Below are 23,420 nucleotides of genomic sequence, written 5' to 3'. Positions count from 1 at the left end.
GTTTCATCCTATAAAAGAAAGGCATCCTAATGGCGGTTACATTTTTACACCAAATCAACATGCATTCCAGTATGAAAAAGGATAAAGCAGTTGCAATTAATTTTTAAATACAAACCTTATGCATTCTGAATGTTTTAAATTAGTGAACAGAAAACTATTCTAAATATTTTTTTAACATCTAAAATTGTTATGCCTTCGGGTTTTTTTTTTTCTGCTTGTTTTAAAAGAACCGTTCATGTGGTTTCTCATTCTTTTTCCCTTTTATAACTTTCATCCTACACAGAATCCCTATAGCAATGATTTTCAACTTGTACCCTAGGAGACACAGAGGCCCATGGATTACTCCTACTTATTATGCAGAAGTTAAGATAAAAGCAATTGTATCACCAAATTAGTTTCTGTGTATATATGGGACCCTATGCCCACTGAAAAATGTTTTGGGTCCATAAAAAGGAAGTGATTGGGGGGTGGGGGGTGGAAATCATTGATGCAATGCTGTATTGTCCCACCAAATTACTTGACTTTTGGGCTACATAGTGTGCATGAAACTTTTCAGTAAGATTTAGCTGATAAAATAAAGAAAATAGAACTTTAAAACACCACACTAACCAATAGCCCTTAATACTGTTTCTTACACCAAACAAATGAAAAATAAAATTTTTTAAAAACCCACTCCAACATTATACATATTTTCCAAATAGGCTGAAGGTAAGATTTCTTTAATTTTTAAAAAAAACTTAATCAATTAAACTTGGTAAATTTTTCATGCAGTAGCTGTACCCATATGAAACATGCCTAGGAAGCTCCATACATAGTTCAGATGTTCTTTTCAAGCCTGGGCCTGGATAGTTCCAAGTAATAAAATAACATTTTGGCGAGATGGAAATTGCAAGCTGCCACCCTACATACTTCTGGAAATTTGCAAGGGATCTAACTGTTTCATAGTAATCCAAAATGAGTAATTTTAACTTTTTTTGATCAATCACATGTAAGGATCATCACTGACCTCTGTCCGGATGCAGTTGCTATAGGAGAGGGTCCATTAGGGGCACGTGGCTCTTCACATGTGCTCATTTCCATTACAACTTTATCCAAGGACTAGAAAAACAAACAAACAAAAAACCCAATAAATTTGATACCTAAGAGTTAACAAAGTAAATACATGACATATGAAGAACAAAAAACCAACCAACAAAAAAAAAAAATCACTTGAGAACTTTTTCTGAAATATACATAAAACATTTTATACAACCTCAATCTTCCCATAAACTTTTGTAATGTCCCAGAATTATCTTTTTTTGAAAAATTTGTTCATATAAATTCCAACAGACCTTCCTAGTCAAATACTGGATTACAGAATCCTTGATCCCGAAGTATTATTATCCATCATGCACATTTTCAAAAACTGCCATTTCGAAAAGGTTATGATTTAATGCATACTCATCTGGGTTTCCTTCCTGTATGGCTGTTCTTTCAGTGAAATACTTAATACCTCCCAAGTTTTCTACATGTAAGTTCAGAAAATTTTAATGGAAAATATTTGAAGGCAGTGCATTAAAATCTGTCATAGTAGATGAAGCTTTGCACTGCATCTTTAAAACAAAATCTGTACATAACATATACCCATGAGTGTGTATACACTCGGTGTGTGTATATGAATCTTCAGTAGATCTAGTAAAACAAGTAATTTCTAAAAAGATATATACTAATATAATTTGCAACATATCATATTATACTAAAATTTTATGCTATTATTGCCTTCTTGATACCTGAGGTTGGCACTTACAAACGAAGCTGGGAATTAAGGGAATGAGACACCTAAATCTTATTTTAACTGAAGGCTATATTTAAATAGCAGGACTATAACACGCATTACAAATAATACATGCTAACAGGGCAGTGAACAGAATGGGAACAAACTAAATGCAAAACCTTATTCCCAGCATCTGAATAAATCCAAGAATCTCCTAACTTACATTACAATGTTTGTGACCTAAATTTATCATACAACTTGGGAAGGCTCTTAATTTAAGGCTTATAGTTCTGAAATCTTGTCCCATTGGAAGCTCATTCAAAACACAACAGCTAATATCACTTCCCTGTCTAGTTCTGACTTTATACCATGCCTTCTGAACTCCTCCAATTACCCTCTCTTAGGTCAGGCAAACCACACTAATAAATTACCTTGCAAAACCACCACAAAAACACAATCTCTTAGTTTGAGGATGGTGGGAGGGAAGGGGGAAACCAAGATTCCTCCTGGTTATCCTAACATTTTCAGATGTTTGACCAGTCTTTTAAGGATTCTTAAATTAAGACCTTTGGAGCAATTTCCTTCACTACCCAACTAATGCAAAGAACAGCAGGGTACTGATTTAAGGAGTTTGCATAATATAAATAGGAGTCGACAAAGAACACCTCGATGTAGATATCTGTCTATCCTTTTCTCACTGGCAACTACTGTACTTTAATAGAGGAAAAACTGCTGCATAGCATCCTGGGGTCCCCAAAACACTCCTCAAAATTTTATTGTTTATCATATAGAAACAGAAATTGATTATAAGCGAAGATAACTTAGTATTTGCCACTACGTTAACAGACATATTTTCACAAAGGGCAACTCAGCTCAATAAAAGCACCTTTGGCTAGGCAAGTGGGTTCTAGTTACTTCCTAAGCCATGCAAACAGAGGATGCTATTCCAGTTTAACACTCTGTAGCAAAAATATCCCTACCAAACCAGTGGAAGTTCAGTGACGTAAGAAATGGCTGAAGTTGGACTTTTAGGCCATTGAATTCACCTTCCTTTAGAAGTCAAAAAGGCTGTATACAGTCTACCATTGAAGAGCGAAGTTTTGTTATCAATTTAATGTACTTGCTTGAGGTAAGCTTTATGTAAAAAAGGTGACCTTGAAAGTTATCTTAGCCTCAAAGATTGCTAATGTAAGTTCAATAGGAGCAAAGCAAACAATCAGGCCTTACTATCGTAGGTCAAAGTATGTAATCTTTAAGAATAGCCCGGCTTCAACTGATTTCCTAATTTGCTAGTAGCACCTTACAGTCAAGAGGCTGAATCATCCCACCTGAGCATTACTACACTTTAAGCTCTGGGTGTCAGGAAGAAGCAGTACAGATGTTAGTACATCACAACTGGGTCACTAGCAAATGCATCAAGTATTTAAAACAACATGTCTTTCCCAAGTCTGATTCAGAACTAAGAAATTACAAGCACATTCAGGAATTCACTGCAAGACTGGGAAGCACGACAGTTAAAGGAATATTCATTCCTAAGTAAACATAATTAAGAAAGTTCAGCTATTACCAAGAAAATCACTTCTGGTGCTACCACATTTCTTAGTATACTTAAAAATAAAGAACAAAATTAAATTAATGCAAGAATTAGCATTACTTCTAATTGTTGTTGAGTCCTATTTACACATTTTACATCTTATTTATACGCAGCCTGAATCCCAGACTTTTAGAGAAACCCTGTAAATGTTATGTGTATCAAACCTGCTACAACCGAGATAACTGGGTAGAGTAGAATAGAAAAGTCCTCAGAAAAGATAGCTCCAAAAGACAGGCAGGAACTTGTAAAAGGGTTAGTTGGATAAATAACTACCCTTCAGGTGAACCCAAATTAAGATGTAATGACTGAAGAACTTGACAGAAATTTAGCTAACAGTCAAACATTATAGTGATGACGCCCAAAGCCATAAATTAAGAAAACAAACCTACCAACAAAAACATTAAGGCATTTTGTCTTGATCTGCCACGACCCAGAGGACACTTAGTAGAGGCCCATTAGTGTTTCAGTTATTTTTAAAGTCAAGTCGAGAGCGCTATATAAATATTTGGGATAAATTCTGCTACACAGAGTATATTTAGAAGTTGATCTCAGAACTCACCAAAGAGATGGGATGTGTTTTCAATTTTGTCCATGGTATCTGCAAGGGAAAACATTATTCTAAAGCAAGGTAAATGTTAAAAATAGAGTAAAATAAAGCATTTGTTTAGAATGTGTTTTATGTATAAAAATTAGGTTTGTAACTCCTGAACTCATAATAATATTACTTTCAAAATACCAAGTTTATCTGAAAATGATGTATAGTAAATTTCTGCATGCACGTAAGTTTATGTTAGGTGTTAGAACTTCAAAATCTACTTATTACTGATCATTAAACAGAGGAACAAAACAGAATCTGTCTCTTTAACACTGAGTTGTCAAGCACCAGAAAAAGCAACACTGTCTTCCACATTCTTTCCTTTAAAAGGAAAGAAAATCCACATTTGCTTTCTTGGCCTACAAGTAATTGGATGCCTGCAACAAAGCATCAAGTTCCCTGCATTCAGAAAAATCAGGACAACTTCCCATCAGGGCAAAAAAAAAAAAGAAAAAAAGACTGAAGAGGTGCCAAAGTTTGACCAGATCATAACTTCTGTCAAAAACAAGCCATAGCTTCATGTCTTACTCTCTTATTAGTATAGCCTAGAAGAGATGATAAACATTGTTTCAATTCTTGGCAGCCAGAAGTACCCAAAAAAGCAAGGCCTACTAGATTTAGAGTGTTACCACATTTCCCACTGAGACCAGAATCCCTCAGAATGGTATTTTTGGAAATATGAAAGGAACAAGAGGGAAAGCAATAGAAATAGAGGGGTAAAGAGAAAAAATAACACATAAAAAAAGATAATAATAAATAATTATATCAGACTAATTACCATGGGCAAATAGAAGCTTTTGTCTCTACCCCTATTTCAGAACATGCAGGAATAAATTCTACACAGAAAGAAATTTTTTTTTTTAAATCGCTGCTTATTTTCATTGTTTCCATACATATTTCATATCACCACATGAGAAACGAAAATGAGTAAGAAATTATTGCTTGTAACATCTTTGTTTTTCTCTAAAACTCTATCAAGCTTCCATCACAATTTTCTGTTAATATAAAGTTGCTTGAAAGTTTATAGAGACAAAAGGAAAAAAAGAAAGATTTGGCTAATTACCATTCTGGCACAATAAAATACTCACCCTAATGGATGCTTTATTGCAAAAGACCTTGTTTATAGCAAGCCATGTTGGAAGATCCAGCATGTTCTGAAGCACCTCTTGATCCAGCTCTAAATTGGTCAGCTGACCTTCCCCCTTTAACGTGCTCAGGTTGATCTTGTCAGGTGACAGATTTTTGGTGAACCTAAAAACAAACATCCACCTTAAGCAAACGCATATAAAGCAATCAGAGCTGTGCCACATACAGCTGACAATTTAACTTAAAGCAACGGACTGGGGATGGGAAATCATCTTAGGGTCTTAGGTACAATTCCACCCTGACAAGAAACGGTACTATGGAATAGCTTTGTCCCTCTAAATTTTTGCATCTCATTAACTCCATTTACAAATACATAAGCAAAATTAAATGTATCGTGAGGTATCTCCTAATTTGTCAGTCACCCAGAATAACAAATCCTTGATTCAAAGTATTTAACCAATTCTTTTACACTGTTTAAGGTAGAAGTGAAACTATTTCACTCTTCTTCAGCTTCTCAAAAGGAGAAAAAAAAAATTTCAAAACCCCCTCAACTTATACTGTCACTCTTAGAGCAAGCAGGAGTGGCTTAGAATTCACTCAGGAGGAGTAACAAAAAGGTACTTCTTATAAATAGTACTTTTCTATATGTATTTACATTTAAAATATTGAAAAGAAAAGTTTTATTTACAATATTCATTATGCTTAACCATAGAACTCAATAATAGAAATCAGAAATACACACGCACACATATTTACACACATATAGCAGCATGGCATATATAAAATACTGGATGAAAACTCGAAAGATCGATCTGATATACAAGGGCTAAAAAATATACGTACGCAATAAATTTCATTACACTTCAAAGGTGCTATGATTTGCTAATACAACACAACAATCTATATGACTGTGTCAAATGGTTCACATCCTTGTGAGATAACAGGACAAAAATCACAGGTACTCTACCCTCACCTCAACAGCTGTAGCATTATAGCTACCAAAAGCTGAAGAATAGGCTATACTTAACCACACTTGCATTCTGCCACGGAAAATTGCTTCTCCTCATGAATTGGGTCTAATTTTACAAGATTAGGTAGTATAAAATACTACTGTTTGCATTACGCTTTGTTTGACTTTTCCCACCAAAATCTCCCCTTGATGATATTTTGCAGGCAGAGAGCAAAGGGATTTGTCTGTCCACATCACCCTGAAGCAATGCCCCAGGAGGTGCAACTTCAACATTTCCTTCTCATCCAAGAGACCAATTTCTAATCAAATTACAAAGTCCTTATTAACTCAGGGGGAGATGGCAGAAGGTGAAGAAGGCTGGCAAGCTTTTCCTCTTAAGAGTTTCCAAGTGTGGCTTGAAACATGGCTGGCATTTCTCAGTCCAACTGCTTTATTGCATTTTTGTGATGCTAAGTTTGGAAATGCATTTACCTAGCCTGACAAAATGCAAATATCCATTTTACTGCTCCTACAAAACATTCAGACTGACATCATAAACTTACAGAGTTTCATCACCTGTCAGTTTAATCACAAAGAGGAACTCTCAAAGATCAACAAGACATCTGGGGGTGGAGGTGCATAGAGGAAAAAGCTTGTTCAGAATTAAAAGTTCAGTTAAATTTTTTGTTCTGTTTTGTTTTGTTTTTTTACTTTACCAAGTCTGAAATTATTCAGGAAGTATTTGCTAATAGCACTAGATACACTTCTTATGATAGAAGTGTTGCAGTTGTTTCTGTATTGCTTACAAAGTATAAATTACCCAGAAGGAATGAGCTTTGAGTCATGAATAATATATTTTAATAATTTCAGTACTAAAAATGCATTAAGATAAGGCTATTGACAAATATATTTTCCTTGACAACTCATGTATTTCTAAATGCTCTATTTAGAAATATTATCAGGGGAATAAAGGACTTAAAATTATTTAATTTTCTGGTTACCTTTCTTTGTTCTTTTTAACAAGAAAGAGTAACAAGGAGAGCCTCAGTAAAACATCCCATCAGTAACTGCAAAATATAAAGCCTCCTATCTCAGAAATCACATTGTAAAGTCTCATCTGACTCAGCTAATTTAAATTCCTAGAAGAAAAAAAGCACCAGTCACATCATAGTATGTCTCGCTCTTGACTTTCTAGATGAGGGTCAACATAAAAATCACAAATTGGTATTATTTTAAAGTCACATTTATACAGCAAATGTCAAAACATTCTGCCATTACATGCACACAGAGTCTCCTGAGACTCATGCTCTGTGGAAGAAGTCCCTTCAGGGTTCCCTGTTGCTATGCCACAGCAGAAGTGCCACTCAACTTGGAGACAGATCTAGCCATCATCTTGTTCTCAACTGCAGACACATCCCAGTAAAACCCAGAGGACCTACAGGAACAGGTTTCCAAATTTCCCCCCAAGAAAGACACCAAAATACCATTAAGGAGGAGAATGGCGACAGCAAAGCCAATCTTGAATTACTTCCGACACCCTTCAAACAGATAAAATAGGAGCCAGTCCCTCCCAGTAAGGAGCAGGTAGACAGGGAAAGGAGTCTCAACAAGGATCATCACTCCCTCCGCCCCATTTCTACATATATTTTTAATTCTTGTGAGAGCACTGCTTTGAAAGTTACCTCTCCTGCAGTCAGCAAAAAGAAAAATGCTCTGAGTGGTGCTTCATTCAGCACAGACCAACATAAGAGGATGACCACCTGTAAGACTACACCCTTCATTTCAAGAGTCACAGAAAGAAACTCTTAACAGGCGAGTTGTGAGAGGATATTTCAGGTGTAGGCACATTTAGCAGCACATCTCTTCATTCTGCTTCCACAGCTGGAATGTGACTGATGAGTGGATGCTGACGAGTCTGTGGTGTTTCCCCAAAACCCATAGTAACTTCATAATATACAACAACCACATCTGCTTTGTCTATCTGCTTCGTCAGAGCCAATTTTCCACTGAGGATGCCAACACTTTACATTTCTGTGCCAGTTCACTGCTCCTTCTAAACTCAGTTGTTCCACAGAATACACTTTTGTTTGTCTGTTGAATACTTTCAGCACTTTAGAACCATTTAATAGTACTTGATATAAGAGAAAAACCTTTTAGCTTTATACAGCGGCCTCTAACTTAAAAAAATTAGAAGTTGGACTATTTGGGCAGCTAGCCCCGCAAAACACAATGTGATCATACCCGTTAGTTAGAATTTACAAGCATTCAGATCTTCATACATAAAATTAAAAGAGCCAAACAACAATAACAGCATTTTGAATTTAAAAAATATTTTAAAAGCCTTAGGGCAACCACAACTCTCCAAATGGCATTGTTCTAGGATCCCACAGTACATCAAACCAGGACATGCCCCACTGAGCCAGAGTGCTTTGACTTTTTTTTCCTGGTGTGCTTCACATTCAGTCAACAGAGACTCAGGGAGAAGATGTACCACAGACACACTGGCGTGTGTCTAGTGCACTTCTAGTGAACTTGCCATGAGCTTGTGTAATCATCAGTGACAAAATTGTTATACAGATAAAATCTGCAATTTAATATTTTAATACTATTAACCTTTAATTTTATTATTAAACTAATGATAATATTATTCTAAATATTCTGGTGTTGGAGACATTTTCTAATATTTATTGCCTGGCAAAATCTAAGGAGAAGGCAGCATGGCTTTCAACATTGGCAAGTTATCTGTATATCTAAAGAACTACTGTGTCTCTTAGTCCTGTAACCTAGAACATTAATTGCTTGAACTTTAAGAACTTATTAGGCTATCATATTTATGATACAATTTTTCTGTAAAGCAGAGAGGTACTTCCATAAAGTTAGAGCAGAATCATTTAATTCAGAATATGTAGTAATTAGAAATCTTTGATCATGTCATGATGTTTCATGATTAGAAATCTTTGATCAGGGAAAGCCATTTAAAAATTCTCTATGAGCTTTTCACATGACTACTCAAAAGTAACAATGTCACCAGCTTCATGATACACACACATTCTTCTCTCTGACTTGGCACAAGCAAACAACTCCCCCCCCAGCTTGCCATTTGTTTTTCACCCTGGTGTTCATTCCTTAGAACAAGTTAATTACTCCTTAAAAACTGGGTCAAACCAGGAGCAGAGGCCTTAACAACAGGGCCATTTCCTTGCACAATTTCCCATGAACTCCTGACTGATGTTCCTTTTCTAGGGAACAGACTGCGTGTTAATACCCACCACTCATTACAAGAAGTGAATAAAGCAGAACAGAAAAAAGTGAAAGGGAACCACAGAATCAATGGTTTGGGTTGGCAGGGACCTTAAAGATCATCTAGTTCCAACCCCCCTGCCATGGGCAGGGACACCTCCCACCAGACCAGGTTGCTCAATGCCCCATCCAGCCTGGCCCTGAACACCTCCAGGGAGGGGGCAGCCACAGCTTCTCTGGACAACCTGTTCCAGTGTCTCACCACCCTCACAGTGAAGAATTTCTTCGTAATGCCTAATTTAAATCTACCCTCTTTCAGTTTAAAGCCATTGCCCCTTGTCCTATCACTATACACCCTTGGAAAAAGTCCCCCTCCAGCTTTCCTGTACGTCCCCTTTAGGTACTGGAAGGCTGCTCGAAGGTCTCACCAGAGCCTTCTCTTCTCCAGGCTGAACAACCCCAACTCTCTCAGCCTGTCTTCATAGGAGAAGTGCTCCAGCCCCTGATCATCTTCATGGCCCTCCTCTGGACTCAATCCAACAGGTCCAGGTACTTCTTATGCTGGGAGCCCCAGAGCTGAACACAGCACTGCAGGTGGGGTCACACCGGGGCAGAGCAGAGGGGCAGAATCATCTCCCTCGACCTGCTGGCCACAGTTCTCTTGATGCAGCCCAGGATGCGATTGGCTTTCTGGGCTGCAAATACACATTGTAAGGTCACGTTGAGCTGGGGGAAGAGAAGGGAAATAGGGCAAGGGAAAAAGGGAAGGGCAAGAAGAATGGAAATAAAGGACATGGTTGAGTTCACTAAAGCTTTCTGTTTTGCTGTGGAAGTAAGACACCACTATTACTGACTGAGGCAATACATACTTGTTTCACTAATACCACAAGATATTCTTGGCAAAACTGTTTTCACAGATTCAGTTTCAATTTCAAACTACCCTTCCTTTCTCAAAACACATGATTTGAGGTTTGAATTACTATATCTGATAGCATGAATTTCAATTCAGTTTTAATATTGAATTCTATAAGGTAGATTAATGCTATAAAATATTTTAAACTTTAAATGCAAGAATACAGAAATATGAAGTTATCAATATCGCAAGCAGCCTGACAGAGCTCCCTTGGGTACATACATATATATACAGGTACATACATATATACACACATACACATACGCGTGCACTAAATATTACTATGCAGTTAGACGGTTCAACTTTAATTTACAGAGCACAGATTAAGAGTTTAGTGAAAAGCATAAGAGACTGTACAATAACAGCACAGTAGTAAGAATCATATGTACAGTAATAAGTTATAATCATCATAATTTATCAGGACCACAACAGTTCTTTTAGTGCTTTTCTCTCTAAAGCAACTAATAAACTACACAGAAGATACATTTTCTCTTTCCTTTCCCAAAATATTTATTTTCTAATGTTTTGTTTCTGACAATGCAGGCTTGGAGCTCTGAATGGAGCACTCCGCCACACTTCCATAAAATATGGCCAAGAAGTGAAACTAGAAACAAAAACCAGTAGAGAAGACTGTAGAAAACACTTCTCTGAAAGCACAAGCTTATGGTTTGTATAATGAAGACCACAGACCACATGAAGCTTAGAGCAGCACTCCACAAAGGTTAGAATACTAGGTGCCTTGTCAAGTTCGTCAACAGACACTCCATCTTCTGGATTTAACAGAGTAATAACGGAAGTCTCGATTGCATTGGGACACGGGATTCTCAGCTGTTTTGCACATCTACTGAACATACAACCTCTTCCACCTGGCTCTACCATATGCCTCCCCTGCTTTTTAAACAAAATTCCATCGGCAATTTGATCCTACACATAGGCTCTAATCATGACAGACTATAGCACAGTATGTGCCACATGTTTTGCTTATCTCCTTTTTATGAACTAGAACTCCTTAAAAGGATGCATGGTTCAAAACAACCAGCTCTGAAACAGGGAAGCATGGCCTACAAAGCACTGGCAATTTTATCAATAATAAAACAGCAGAAAGGGAATGGAAAGATAACTGTTTTTTTTCCTGTTTCACCTGGCTGAACCATGTTATTACATCACTAATGTACTCCATACAATTTCAGAAGCAAGAAAAACAGTCTTTTCTCAGTGGAGTTTCTGAGGAAGATACTGGCTTCCCATGACTCTAGGTAACAGAGAGAAGGAGGTCTACTATCATTCTGCTCACTGTATCACTTCAAATTTTAAGACTTCACGTTTAAATAGAAGAGGAACAGAACTAACTCTTTGTCAAATCTGCCACAGAAACAAAGTATTTGGATCACCAGAGTGTGTAGTGTTATGTGTGAGCTCCTCCCATCTGGTGTAACACTGCAAATCAAAGCTGATTTTCAATGATTGGTTTCATCCGAGAAAAAAAAAAAAAAAAACCCAACAAAACCAAACCAAAAAAAAGCACACAAAAAACCCCACCACTGACAAAAAACCACACCTAAATCCCTCCCACCTTTAACTAAGAAAAAAAAAAAAGTCAGCATATAGCATGCTGCAGGCAACATAACAATTTCCTCCGGTAGCTAGAAGAAATATCAGTGTCTCAGAAACAAAACATCTCCTGCAAATACTGAGTTCAGTAACATTGCTATACTTTTCCCAGTGGCAGCATACCATTAGTTCAGTCCAAAGTACCAAGAAGTTTAGATCTATTTAGATGGCAGCAAGTCTAGATGAGAAAAAGACAGACTCCCTAGATTAAAAAACCACTCTACATACTAGTAACATTAAGCACAATGACATTCACAAGAGTTCTTAGTAGCGTTCCCTTCTAGATCCAGGTATGACAGGAAAGAAAAAGGTGAGACAGACTGCAGTCATACAGGATTAAAGATTTACTGCCATTAAGTGAATGGCAGACAGACTAAAGACAGATTTTATGATATAACAAGTGATTGACCTGTATTGAAACAGTAAGGCATTAATGAAAAATTTTGATGGATGTGATAGACCAGGGAAAAAAAAAAACAAATACAAAACACAAACTACTGTAAAAGATGTCTAATTTTAATCCATTCAGACCTACAAAACAAGATTAGAATCAAGCAGCCGATATCTTCTCTTGGTACTTTAAAAAACTTCAACCAAAAAGCACCACAAAAGCTGCTACAAAAACTAACTATACAGTAAAGGCTTAAGGTTAGCAGAAATTGGTCAGGAGACTGCAAGAGCAACAGTATCTGCTGTATCCAAAGGATATGTAGAAATACAAAGATACTGAATATATTTAGTAATACCCTAGAAATAGTTCGTGAACTGTGAAGCAACAGAAACCTTTGAGTGAATCCTGGCTGTCCCAAGGATGTTCTAATTTTAATGCAGTATATTCGTTTTTCACCCAGCAAGAAACTGTTAGGTATGGTTTATGTAAGATTTAGAGTAAATTACTTTTAGCTCTGCAAGACGAGTTAAAACATGTAAAAGGTGACAAGTAACATTAAAGTCACATTCATCAAGTCCACAGAAAACTGACCTTCCAAGGAAGCCAAGACATCAGCAAATGGCTTTGCAGCAACAGCTGACTCACTGATGATGCGAGATACAGAACATCTGAAGATATAATTCATGGGAACTACTGGGCTCTAAGTGAAAGATACATTTTTAGGAAATCAAGCTGGAAGATAAGAGACAATTGATGAAAACTGCCTGGGATACCTGAAGCTTAAAGTACTTCCAGGTATAAAAAATGAATGGCAAGTAGTACTAAATATCACCACAAAATAGGATGGCATGCCCTCATCTTGGACACTATATTAATTTCTGAAAATATTAAAACTAGTTTAGAAACAGAGATGATAAACAAAACCATTAATGGCAAAGTAGCGAACACTGTACAAGAAGTTAATTGGATGCTCTTTTATCTTAACGTAAGAACAAAAACACACATGAAACTAAAAGAGAACACATTTAAAGCCAGTAAAAGGAAACACTCATTGCAGAACATTTTAATGCCCATGAAAACATCAGGATAGAATAAGGTGCCAAAAATCAAAAGCTTAAAAGAAATTTTAAAAAAATAATAAAACATTAAGGCACTTGTGGTAGAGTTTGTAGGGAGAGTTTATACCTTTTATGCCTACCACATAGTAGGATTAACCAGACGCACTCTGACACATAAACACTTAAGTTCTTAAGAACATTCACAGTACATTAAGTTGAAAATAAACACTTGTGAGGATAAATTTTAATATTTCTGGACAAAAAAACTTCCACGAAGAATGGCACTCTCACAGTCTGCACCAGGAAAAAAGCATTGCCATAGCACTGTAAAATCCCACCACCACTATCAGCAGCCAGTGGGTAACTAGTAAGCAAGCCTATAGCAGACGTAACTTTGGTGGTCTGAGAGGCTGTCCTCCAGAAGTCATCTGTATCAGCAATGTTGTGTGCCCTGCATGGATTCCCAAATACCACGAGGTTTCCTCCCAAGAAGCCTCTATCAGTAGATGAACTGCAAGGGCTACCATTCCCTCATTCTGCAAGCTATAGGGAATCACAGGGGACGTCTAAATGGCAACACCAACTGGAGTAGATACACCTGTCACCAGACTTTTCAAGTACACCCCTCACTACCCATGACACCTGATTGGCACCTTCTTACACCCTCCAACATCAATTTGTACAGGAGAAGGGTATCACCCCTTTACCCATGGGTAGCGTGGCCACCCTGTGCAAATGCCTGCATGCTCTATTTAATCACACCTTGAACTTCTGTAGAATTGTCAGGTGTGTATTTGGTGGCTGAGTGCAAGATGGAGAACCTTGCATGGCCTGCTGGATGTCCAGCATGGAGGGGACCTGCATGATCTGCTGCGCGGCACCTTGCAAAGGTGCTCACGGGCCAACCCTCTGGAGCAGGACAGGGCATTCCCCTGTTTGCACACCCAGCCTGGACCTACTGCTCTCAGCTGACCACAAGTTACAGTACACTAGAAAAGTCCAAAACACCGCCTACAACCCTACAGCTTCAGGTGGGACTTCTCAGGCTACTACACAGGACCTGAACCACCAAACACTCATCAGGCCTTCTGACTTACCATAGTCTAAACACAGATCTTCCTCACCAGGCAAATCACTAATTAGGACCCTGACTCAACAAGCAGCCCATACCTGTGCAACACATCTGGTGCAGTGCCACACCATCCCCCTCACCTCTCCCATCCTAGGAGGTGGAGCACTACATAGTACAGCTGCTTTGCTGATGCTTTCCAAATAATTGCTCCATTTCATCACGACACAGAAGGACTTCAGCACGGACTCCTACTCCAGCTGACTTCCTAAAGACAGCTTAGAACACTTATCCATTTGCTCCAAGACCCGTTCCATACTTTCTGAAATACTGACATCCCCACCAACTCTCCTAACAGTCTATAAAGCTGCTGCTAGTTAATTCTGTAATAACACATACAGGAAATTATTTTCTTTCTGTTTGGAACAACTCTATTGGTTGTTCTTTGGGTACAGGCAGAACTGAAACAGCTGCTGTCATCAATGGCTATTATCTAATTATGTGTCATGCAGCAGATCTGCTCAGACATAGCCAAGCACTATGCATAAATGAAGAGCTTACACTGCATGAATGATAATTATCTCCTAAGTAAAATACTGCTCAAGCAATTTCTCTTTCATTTATAATCGATCCTCACACAGACCAATATTAGCTTTTCTATTCCATGAGCCTTTTCACTTACACAAGCACAGAAAAGGTCAATATTATCAAACGCAAAAAACTTGTTTCAGACATGAATCCTATACACGACAGACTTCAATGCACATATCGAATACAAGATAACATAAAATCTTCAATATACTAAGCCATACATGGCATGGGATATGCAACTTCCACCTTGCAGGCAGCAAAAATAACACCTCACATTTTGAAAATTCACTTATACCTGCTAAGTATGAAACTCCACTCAAAATACAACATTCTGTACCTAATGCAAAGAAAAGCCACCTGATGCAAAAAAAAAAAAAATTATAAATTTAAAATCAAGAAATAATGGTGCAGTGTAAAAGCATGACAACATCTGCTTTTTGGAAACTGTATAATTTATTTATGTGGCATTAGCAGATATCTTTTTAATGCTAACTGATCAGATCTCACAACAAAATAAGACTTCTCAATAAGATATCAACTATAAGGCAAATTTAAATTAAAAAAAAATCAGCTATTCTTTTACATAAACTACGTAAAAAGCTGACTGATCCTTCAAATATCTATTAATACAGAGGTAATAAATATCAAGTTCTGAAAAGGAATTAAGTAGGTATAAGTCATAAACAGCAAATGTCAAATAGCCTAAAGGTATTGAGAAACACCTAGAAGATTACATTTAGAAAATACACATAAAGGTACGTTTATAATGGGATTGTCAATTTACTTTACAAATCAGTTTTGCAAATTTAGTTTAAGACTTAAAAAAAAAAAAAAAAATCAAAAAAATCCCAAAACACATAGCTGCATAGCAAACAACTATTTTTTGCAGAACTGTAAGTCACAAACAGGGGAGAAAACCCAATTAACATTTTATAGAGTTCGTTTCACTCCCAAATTTATTTAAATGCATACCACCTCTTACATTTACTCTACAAAGGTGGGAGAGGGGAAGTTACCTGAGGGCAAGGTATTCAGACAAAAGGCCCCTATTCCTGGTGAAAGTAAGTGGTCAGTTGCCATGGCTTCTGAGAAGCTTCTGGTGCTCATTTTGGTAGTAAGGATATTCACAGCAAACCAATCTCCACCAGAGCCAGCTGGGATCGCTGCAGGGAACGGGGACACAGGGGACACACAAGGGATCAAGTTCAAAGGGAAAAAGGAGTGATACAATAATGTAAGAGAGTTTTAGCTACAGATAACTGCAGTTACAACAGTTTGTTACGCATCAAGACATTACAGAACTAAAAAGGAAAGAGACCTGTGTAAAATGCTAGATTCCCACGAGAACTTCCCTTGCCGTCTGATACTACAACACTGCAGCCGTGCTGAACACTTTATGGAGAAAATTTTAACCATGCAGAAAAGGTCTATAGAATATAGCCAAGTGGTTTCAGAGATACTCAGTAAGTATATTTGGAATGCAAGAAGGAAGATAGCCTGGAGACGCAGTATAAGAGGGTTTTATTTTATTTTGAAATGGGAGACAACTTTTCAGTTTTGTTTTGCTTTGCCCGAGATTTCTTGTTCCACATTATTTTTTCCTATTCACAGTGTCTCAACTTCACTTATTCAAAACTCACCCTAGACAAATGTGACTCTACAGACATAACAGAACAGGACTTCTTGGATTTGTTTTTGTATTTGAGGCGGTGCTGCAAAGACCTGCACAAGTTTGACGTTCTGATTTTGCAGGGTATGAAACTTTAGTACATTAAGTGTCTCAAAAATTAAAAGTTAGGATCTTTAATTTGGCATACCATGTGGTAATTTCAAAAAAAAAAAAAAAAAAAAATTTTGTCAACTGTCTTCACTTTGGAAAGATTCCTCAGCCTAAATATAATTAATTCCTACACTTCTATCCTTTGGGGTACAATAAAATCCAAGCATTTGCACAGCGGCCTTGGCAGGCAGTTCGCTGGGATATTTGAACAACATTTAAGAGATTTATCACTAAAGTCAGTTACAGACACCTACTTATGAATTATTATTTTTCTCAGGTCTCCAGATCCCCAGCAATGGGAGCAACTACAATATGAAATTTGTTGCAGAAGTAAGCAACCATGTAACTTCCAGATTCTTGGGTAGCTGGATCCCAGGGTTGCTTCCTTGGAAGTCAGGTAACAGCAGGTGCCAACTTCTCTGAGAAAACAAAAGCTCTGCTATTCTCAAGCTATACGGTGAGCTGCACGGCAGAGCTGCCACAAATACTGTGCTGGGGGGCACTCTTCACACAGCAAGTCTCGTACATCCACGCAGGACAACCTGGCAGTACTAAAAGGCACAGCCTGAGTTGGAGCTCTTTTCTTCTCATGTTTCTTCTCATGAAAAGAGGAGAGAATGAAGAAATCTGAACCCTGGTTAGCACCAGCTCCACAAAGCTGTACAGAACTCCTGCGGGAGCTACCGGACTGAGAAACTTGGGTTCCCCTGCAAACAGCCAAAACCTAGGTATGTTGTGTAATTACTTGTTAGCAATTAATCTCATGATTTGCAAAAAATCTGTGAAACAAATAGCTACATGTAAGCCTTTATAATTCTATTAATGTTTCATCAGAAATTATGTAATCTCCTTTGCCCAACCTGCTTGTAGAAGAAAGCAGAAAATAAAATAAAATACACTTTAACAAGCACCTCTCACTCCAAAAGTTTAGTACATACTTTTACACTCTTATGATATTAAAAACAAAACAAAACAAAACACAAACAAGGTTTTGCCAGCAGAAACACCAAATTTTAAAAAAAAAAGTAACGGTGGGCTTTGTTTTAATTCTTACATACTCCATAATCATCTGAACATAAGAAACAATTTTATTCCTCACAGGCTTTATTTAAATACCCTTTTTTTCTGAGAATTCTGCACACTAGAGTATCAGCTACTTGAACACAAAGCAATCTTCAACATCATTTTCATTCTGAAACTTATTTCCCAGTAAAACTATTCTGAGAATCATTTAAACAATTGCATATTATAAATGTAAAATGCTGCTGATTAATTGCTGTTGATTATGTAAATGCATTAATTTTTATTATGTATTCATAAGAGCTGTCCGATTTCAACAAAGCTTCAGCGGAACTTTAATTGTACAAATAAAAATGTCTGCAGAATCTGCATCCAGATTTACAATATATTTGCAAAAATAATGTAAAACAAACCAAAAACTAGAAGCCAAATTCTGTGAGTTTATTTACCCGAACTCAACTGAAAGCTTAAGAATTCTTTCTGAGCTGCAACACAAGATTTAATATTAAATCTTAATAAATGTAATGATTAAGAATTCAAACCAGCAATAATGTATTTGCTGGCAACCTCCAAAAGACCTTTATAATTCCATAAAGCACCACAGAAATTTCAGTCCGGCCTTTTAGAAGATGTTGTGTTACAGAAGCTTAAAACACAGTATGATGCATGGAGCTACTATCAAAAATAGAAGAAAGTGAAAGTTTTTTATTTTTGTTGAAAAAAGCATTTATTAAGTTTTTTATGCTCATCAGAACACTACCAACACATTCACACAGATGAAACTGTTGGCATGAAGACTTCACTTAAATAAAAAAAGAACTGAATTTCAAACATAAGAGAATTTAAGAAATACAGGATTATAACGCAACTTTAAACTGCTCTTCCTCCACGTTCTCTTCTCTGTCTCAAGCAGTTCTGCTTTACTACCTGTCCTATTTCAGACTCGTTCTTTCACTAGGTGCAGCATTTAAGATAGACATTACTATGCTAAGGCTTTCCGTAAGCATTCAGAGTCAACATAGATTCATTCATAACAACGTAGATTGTTAAACCTATGTTGTGTTTTGCAATTTTCCCACATACTACACAAGCCAATAAAGTCAGTCATGTAGAATACACTCTGTAAAATCTTCAGTAGAAGCAGAGAGAGAAGCTGTTTTATGCTTATTCTAGGAAAAGTATACACTTTGTGTTCTTTGGCTGGCTAAAAGAATTGGATAACTTTCACAAAACTAATGTGACATAGAAGTGGAACACACAAAACTGAAAATAAGCAAAAATTCTACTCCTTTTTGCTACTAGCAGAAGTTTCAAAGTTCATCCAAACAATTTTGGTCATTTAGTTACAGGAAGGAATGGGCCCATTCTGGCCAACTAAAGGTGTTACATCGGTAGACTCTAAAAGGAGTCACCTCAGATCTCGAGATGGCAACATCCTTCACCAAACAGGCCTGTCTTACCGGTATAAAAGCAGGGTGACAGGCAGGTCAAATATTTAGGTAGGACATCTGTCAGTGAAGCTGTACCACATGATGTAGGATATCACTGGTTTATAGCAGGATCAGCTGATTCCTGATATCCCTACAATTAGCATGCTAGTCTTTGTAAAATTAATCTTCATATGTGTTTTAGAACCATTTCCCAACTGTGAAGTGAAAAGAACTCACAAAATTTATTGCAATTTTCTTCTATTGAAATCTCAGTAGTTTCACATCTATTCCTTCAGGTGAGCAGAAGCAAAGAAGGTCTAAGTTCACACAGAACATTAACTAATGACACAAACTGAAAAAAATTTGGGATTCTGCCATACCAAAGAGTTTTAAACCTCTTATTGCTTTCTTTATCAAAATAGCAAGTAAGAGTCTAACAAAGAATGTTATTTTTTCAGTTGAAGCATGTATTATCATTGCTAAACTCAATATCTAATTGAGATGAAGAATGTCATGTTCAGCAGGGCTACTTAACTCAATGTAGAGGCAGTTTGTAAGCTTTCCTTCATGCTTCTCAGACATATTTTGATAAACAAAGCTGTTTTTCACAGAAAGGCATGGATATTGCAAGTATTTACACAGAAGATTCAGACTACTCTTTAACTAGAAAAGGAATTTCAGTCAATGATACTAAAAGCCAAAATCAAGAAACACCTGAAAAAAAAACTATGCAAATTTCTGTCAGTAACACCCTATCTCTGTCAGCATCTTGTATTCAAAGAACTCAAGATTCAAACCCCTGTGCCGGAGATGATCCCCTTATTACCACGGACAGTATCAGGAACACTGTTGTGAACTTGCACAGCGCAATCCACAGTCCTACTGGAAATCTTTAACACCTTTGTTTTATACACTTGTCTATAAAGTCTAACTGAGGAAAAAGAAGCAACGCTGAAGGGCATCTGCTATTATCATAGCAGAGCAGTGCACATAAAATCTTGCAATAAAAGGTGCTGTTCAATGAGAAATCTCCCACCTGTGAAAACATGTAACAGCACATACGAAGATCCAACACGAGTTTCAGTTCACTGGAGAAGACCTTGACAGTAAGAGTACAGGATCCCAACACTACACAGAGGCACAGCATCTCATTCCTACATTTGTAAGGGATAATGCCAGTATCCAGATACTTGTTTCATTTTAGGGCATGTATATTATGAAATAAAGACACACTTAACACAATAAGAAGCTGCAAAAATTCAAGCCTCCAAATTGACAGACTCATTTCTTCAGCTTAGCAGATAGCATTTAGTTTCATAACCTATGCCAAGCCCCACATAACCTGAAAAACAACAAAAAAAATTATTTTGTTCCCCCACCTTCCCTCATTCTTTATCTTCCACAGCCCTGGAGAAAAGCAACACCTGTTGAAGACAGAAGACATAGCTTATATTTTAAAAGTTGTTAAAAGACTGTGAGGAACCCATCACCTGATCCTGACAGAAGATACAGGTTTGTTACAAGCCGAGCAAATAAGCTCTACTGCCTTCACTGTTCTGAAGCTGTAACAAGAAGAAAAACATTTTACAAAGGTAAAAAGTCATTTAGATACCAAAACTGTTGCAAAATGCAGTTTGGGTCTTCCTCCTCTTGTTCTCAGACCTCAAAGACTCATACCTATGTAAAAAATTTTCCCTAGCTAACACATGTAAAATGATAAGGCTTCTCTGCAACACCGGCGTCCGTATCAGTTCATCTAAAAGCACTTGTAAATTGCCAAATGGCAACTACACCGTTGAATGACCCAGCGCTTTTAAATTTGCATATACAGTATACAGATAGTAAGAAAGCTGAAAATCGCTAACATGAGTAACAGACATTGCAGCAACCTTCGTGGCAGATAGTGCTAAATCAATGATGATTTGGGGGAGTTGGACAAGATGACCTCCAGAGATCCCTTCCAACCCTTCAACCATTCTACGGTTCTGTGATTTGTGGCAAAAAAGGAAAGTACTTCTCTGTAACTGAAGGTACAGGTTCCTATCTTCTATTTATTCTTTGAAGTACATATTAGACTTGGCTTTATTCAAACATAATGAGAAATACAATCATGAAAAATGAAAGTAAACTGAGATAACAGGATAATTCTTTCCACTCTTCCTTTATTATATATGGACTTCTTCCAGTACATTTTAATCCTGCCACTAATACCTGCTCTGTTGAAGACGGCAAACATGCATCAGTTTTGAGGAACTATGAAAACAGCAGAACAGGAACCAATATAGCAATAGAGTACAAAGTGAAAGTGTTCTTTGGCACCCTCTGTATTACAGGAAGTTCCTTATGTATTTGGCTCCACACTGAAATAAAAAGGTGTGTGAAGCCTACCTTCACCATCTTCTTACAAAACACGTTAAAGAAAATCCTGAAATAAAGAACATTATCATTTTTGTTGAAAAACCAAGTTCCTGAGATTTAAAAAGCCACCAGATTTACAGGTGCTTGTGTCACTCGAATTCAGTTTTCTTGTGTAACCAACTTCTGCAACCACTGGAGCACCAGTGCTGCAGGGAGAAAAGACATTATCTGATCATGTGATTAAGAACACCCATAATAAGGTGCTTAATAATAACACTGTCTGTATTTTACCCAGCAAACACACTCTTTTAACATCAACATAGTGTGGATCATGAACCTCAACTTCAACCTGCAAACCTCAGATTCTCAGATCTATCCCACAAGCTATCTAAAAATTATGAAACTTGTCACAATCAATTGATGTAGTCTTGTTGAATAAACTTTATCACATCACACAAGAAAACAAACACAGATCTATCAACACTAAAAAGTACTTAATTCTAATCTATGCAGCTGTTTATTTGAAAGACTAAACAAAAACCAGCTTGTGTTGCTCATGTCCATGTTCCTAGACACATTTTGGACTTCAACCTGTAGCACAGAGACTAGAGTTCACTTCTCTTTCATACAGCTTGCTAAATGACACTATGGAAAGCAAGCTGTATCAGTCAATTAAGTCCAGTGATTCCATGCACATTTCTCATTAGAAAACTGACTCAAGGCTGATGACATCTTCATACTGCATTTCCATTCGCACAGCGCTCAGTAATTTTCATGTGAAGACAAGATTTCTTTACTGGCATTCCTAGCTACAAAACTCACGAGTAGGGTGGAGGAGAAAAATTATTCTGCTACTGCTTCACCCATCATCTTCAGCAGATAGCTATCACAGGATTTGGAATGAGAATTGGGTTTTCCTTGTGCATCATCAACAGATTAGTCAAATGTCATTTGATTTTGTTTGATTTTCTCTATTTATTAGCACTGATGAAAAGAAACACCTTTCAGAAATACCACACAAAATTAGAACATTTGGGAAAAAAAAAAAAGCAAATAGGAGACCAACATTTCAGGTTATATTTTGTGATTTATAAAAGTAAGCTCTGAACAATAACATCGCTGTGGCATCACGACAGATCAAATACCTAAGAGGTTTTTGTCTCTCTTTAGAAAATGGGAGAAATGTAATGTGGCTTTTTAAAATTATGTCAAGCAGATTGAGTGCTTCCTGTAGCTTTTCCATCTTTCAAGCACACGACATTGACAGCTACAAAATCTCACAGTACAGGTCTTTTTGTTTTACCCCACGAGGCACGTCAGACATGATTCCAGTCACCCAGAAAACGTCGAACTTCTTTCATCCCTCTGCGTGCACCGGAACGCATCCCTTTTGTTACCCGGCCTCACCTGCGCCCGCAAAAGCTCAGACGTCGCGACCAGCCCTGCAAGGGCACACGCCGAGCTCCCACCCCCCGCCAGCAAGCGACGGCTTGTGCAAACCCCCCCGCCGCCCCTGAATTACGACGGGGTTTGGGGCTTTCCCCCCTTCTTTTCCACGCCCGCCCCCCGCCCCGGCTCGGCGCCGTGCGGCGGGCTGTGGGGGCGGGCACCGTCTGCCCAGCGGGGAGGCGACCGGAGCCCGGCGGTGACTCACTCGGTGACTCCCTTCTGCGCCAGGCGCACCGAGCCCCCTCCTCGGCTCGGCCGGGCGCCTACGCGCCCCCCTGCGCCGCCGGCCACCGAGGGAGGGGGCTAGGGGCCATTTATGCGGCTGTCACCGCCGGACACAAGCAGCCGGCCACCCCCTCCGCCTCCGACAGTCACCCCGAGGAGGCGGCTCCGGCTCCACCCTTCGCGGGCTGAATGAGCCCGGTCCCCCCGCCCCGCGCCAGGCCCCGCGGGACGGGAGCCGCTCGCCACCCCCACCCCCACCCCCCCCGCGCCCCGCACACCCCTCAGCCTACGCGGGGCACGGCACCCCA

General features: G+C 38.1%; 1 protein-coding gene across 1 annotated transcript in view; it reads right to left on the bottom strand.

The window, feature by feature from the left end:
• BLTP3B (bridge-like lipid transfer protein family member 3B) overlaps positions 1–6,018 on the bottom strand; it is a 40,748-nt gene extending 34,730 nt beyond the window's left edge. The window contains exons 1-4 of the mRNA XM_086461792.1: positions 6,002–6,018; positions 5,031–5,193; positions 3,907–3,945; positions 1,007–1,098 (exon numbers count right to left, since the gene is read on the bottom strand). Of these exons, the coding sequence (XP_086317918.1) occupies positions 1,007–1,098; positions 3,907–3,945; positions 5,031–5,193; positions 6,002–6,018 (311 nt within the window). The remainder of the gene's footprint in view (positions 1–1,006; positions 1,099–3,906; positions 3,946–5,030; positions 5,194–6,001) is intronic.
• Between the last annotated feature and the right edge of the window lie 17,402 nt (positions 6,019–23,420).

Source organism: Leptosomus discolor, chromosome 1 (genome assembly GCF_034619465.1).
Source record: "Leptosomus discolor isolate bLepDis1 chromosome 1, bLepDis1.hap2, whole genome shotgun sequence".
NCBI lineage: Eukaryota > Metazoa > Chordata > Aves > Leptosomiformes > Leptosomidae > Leptosomus > Leptosomus discolor.
This window is presented reverse-complemented; position numbering and strand designations above follow the sequence as displayed.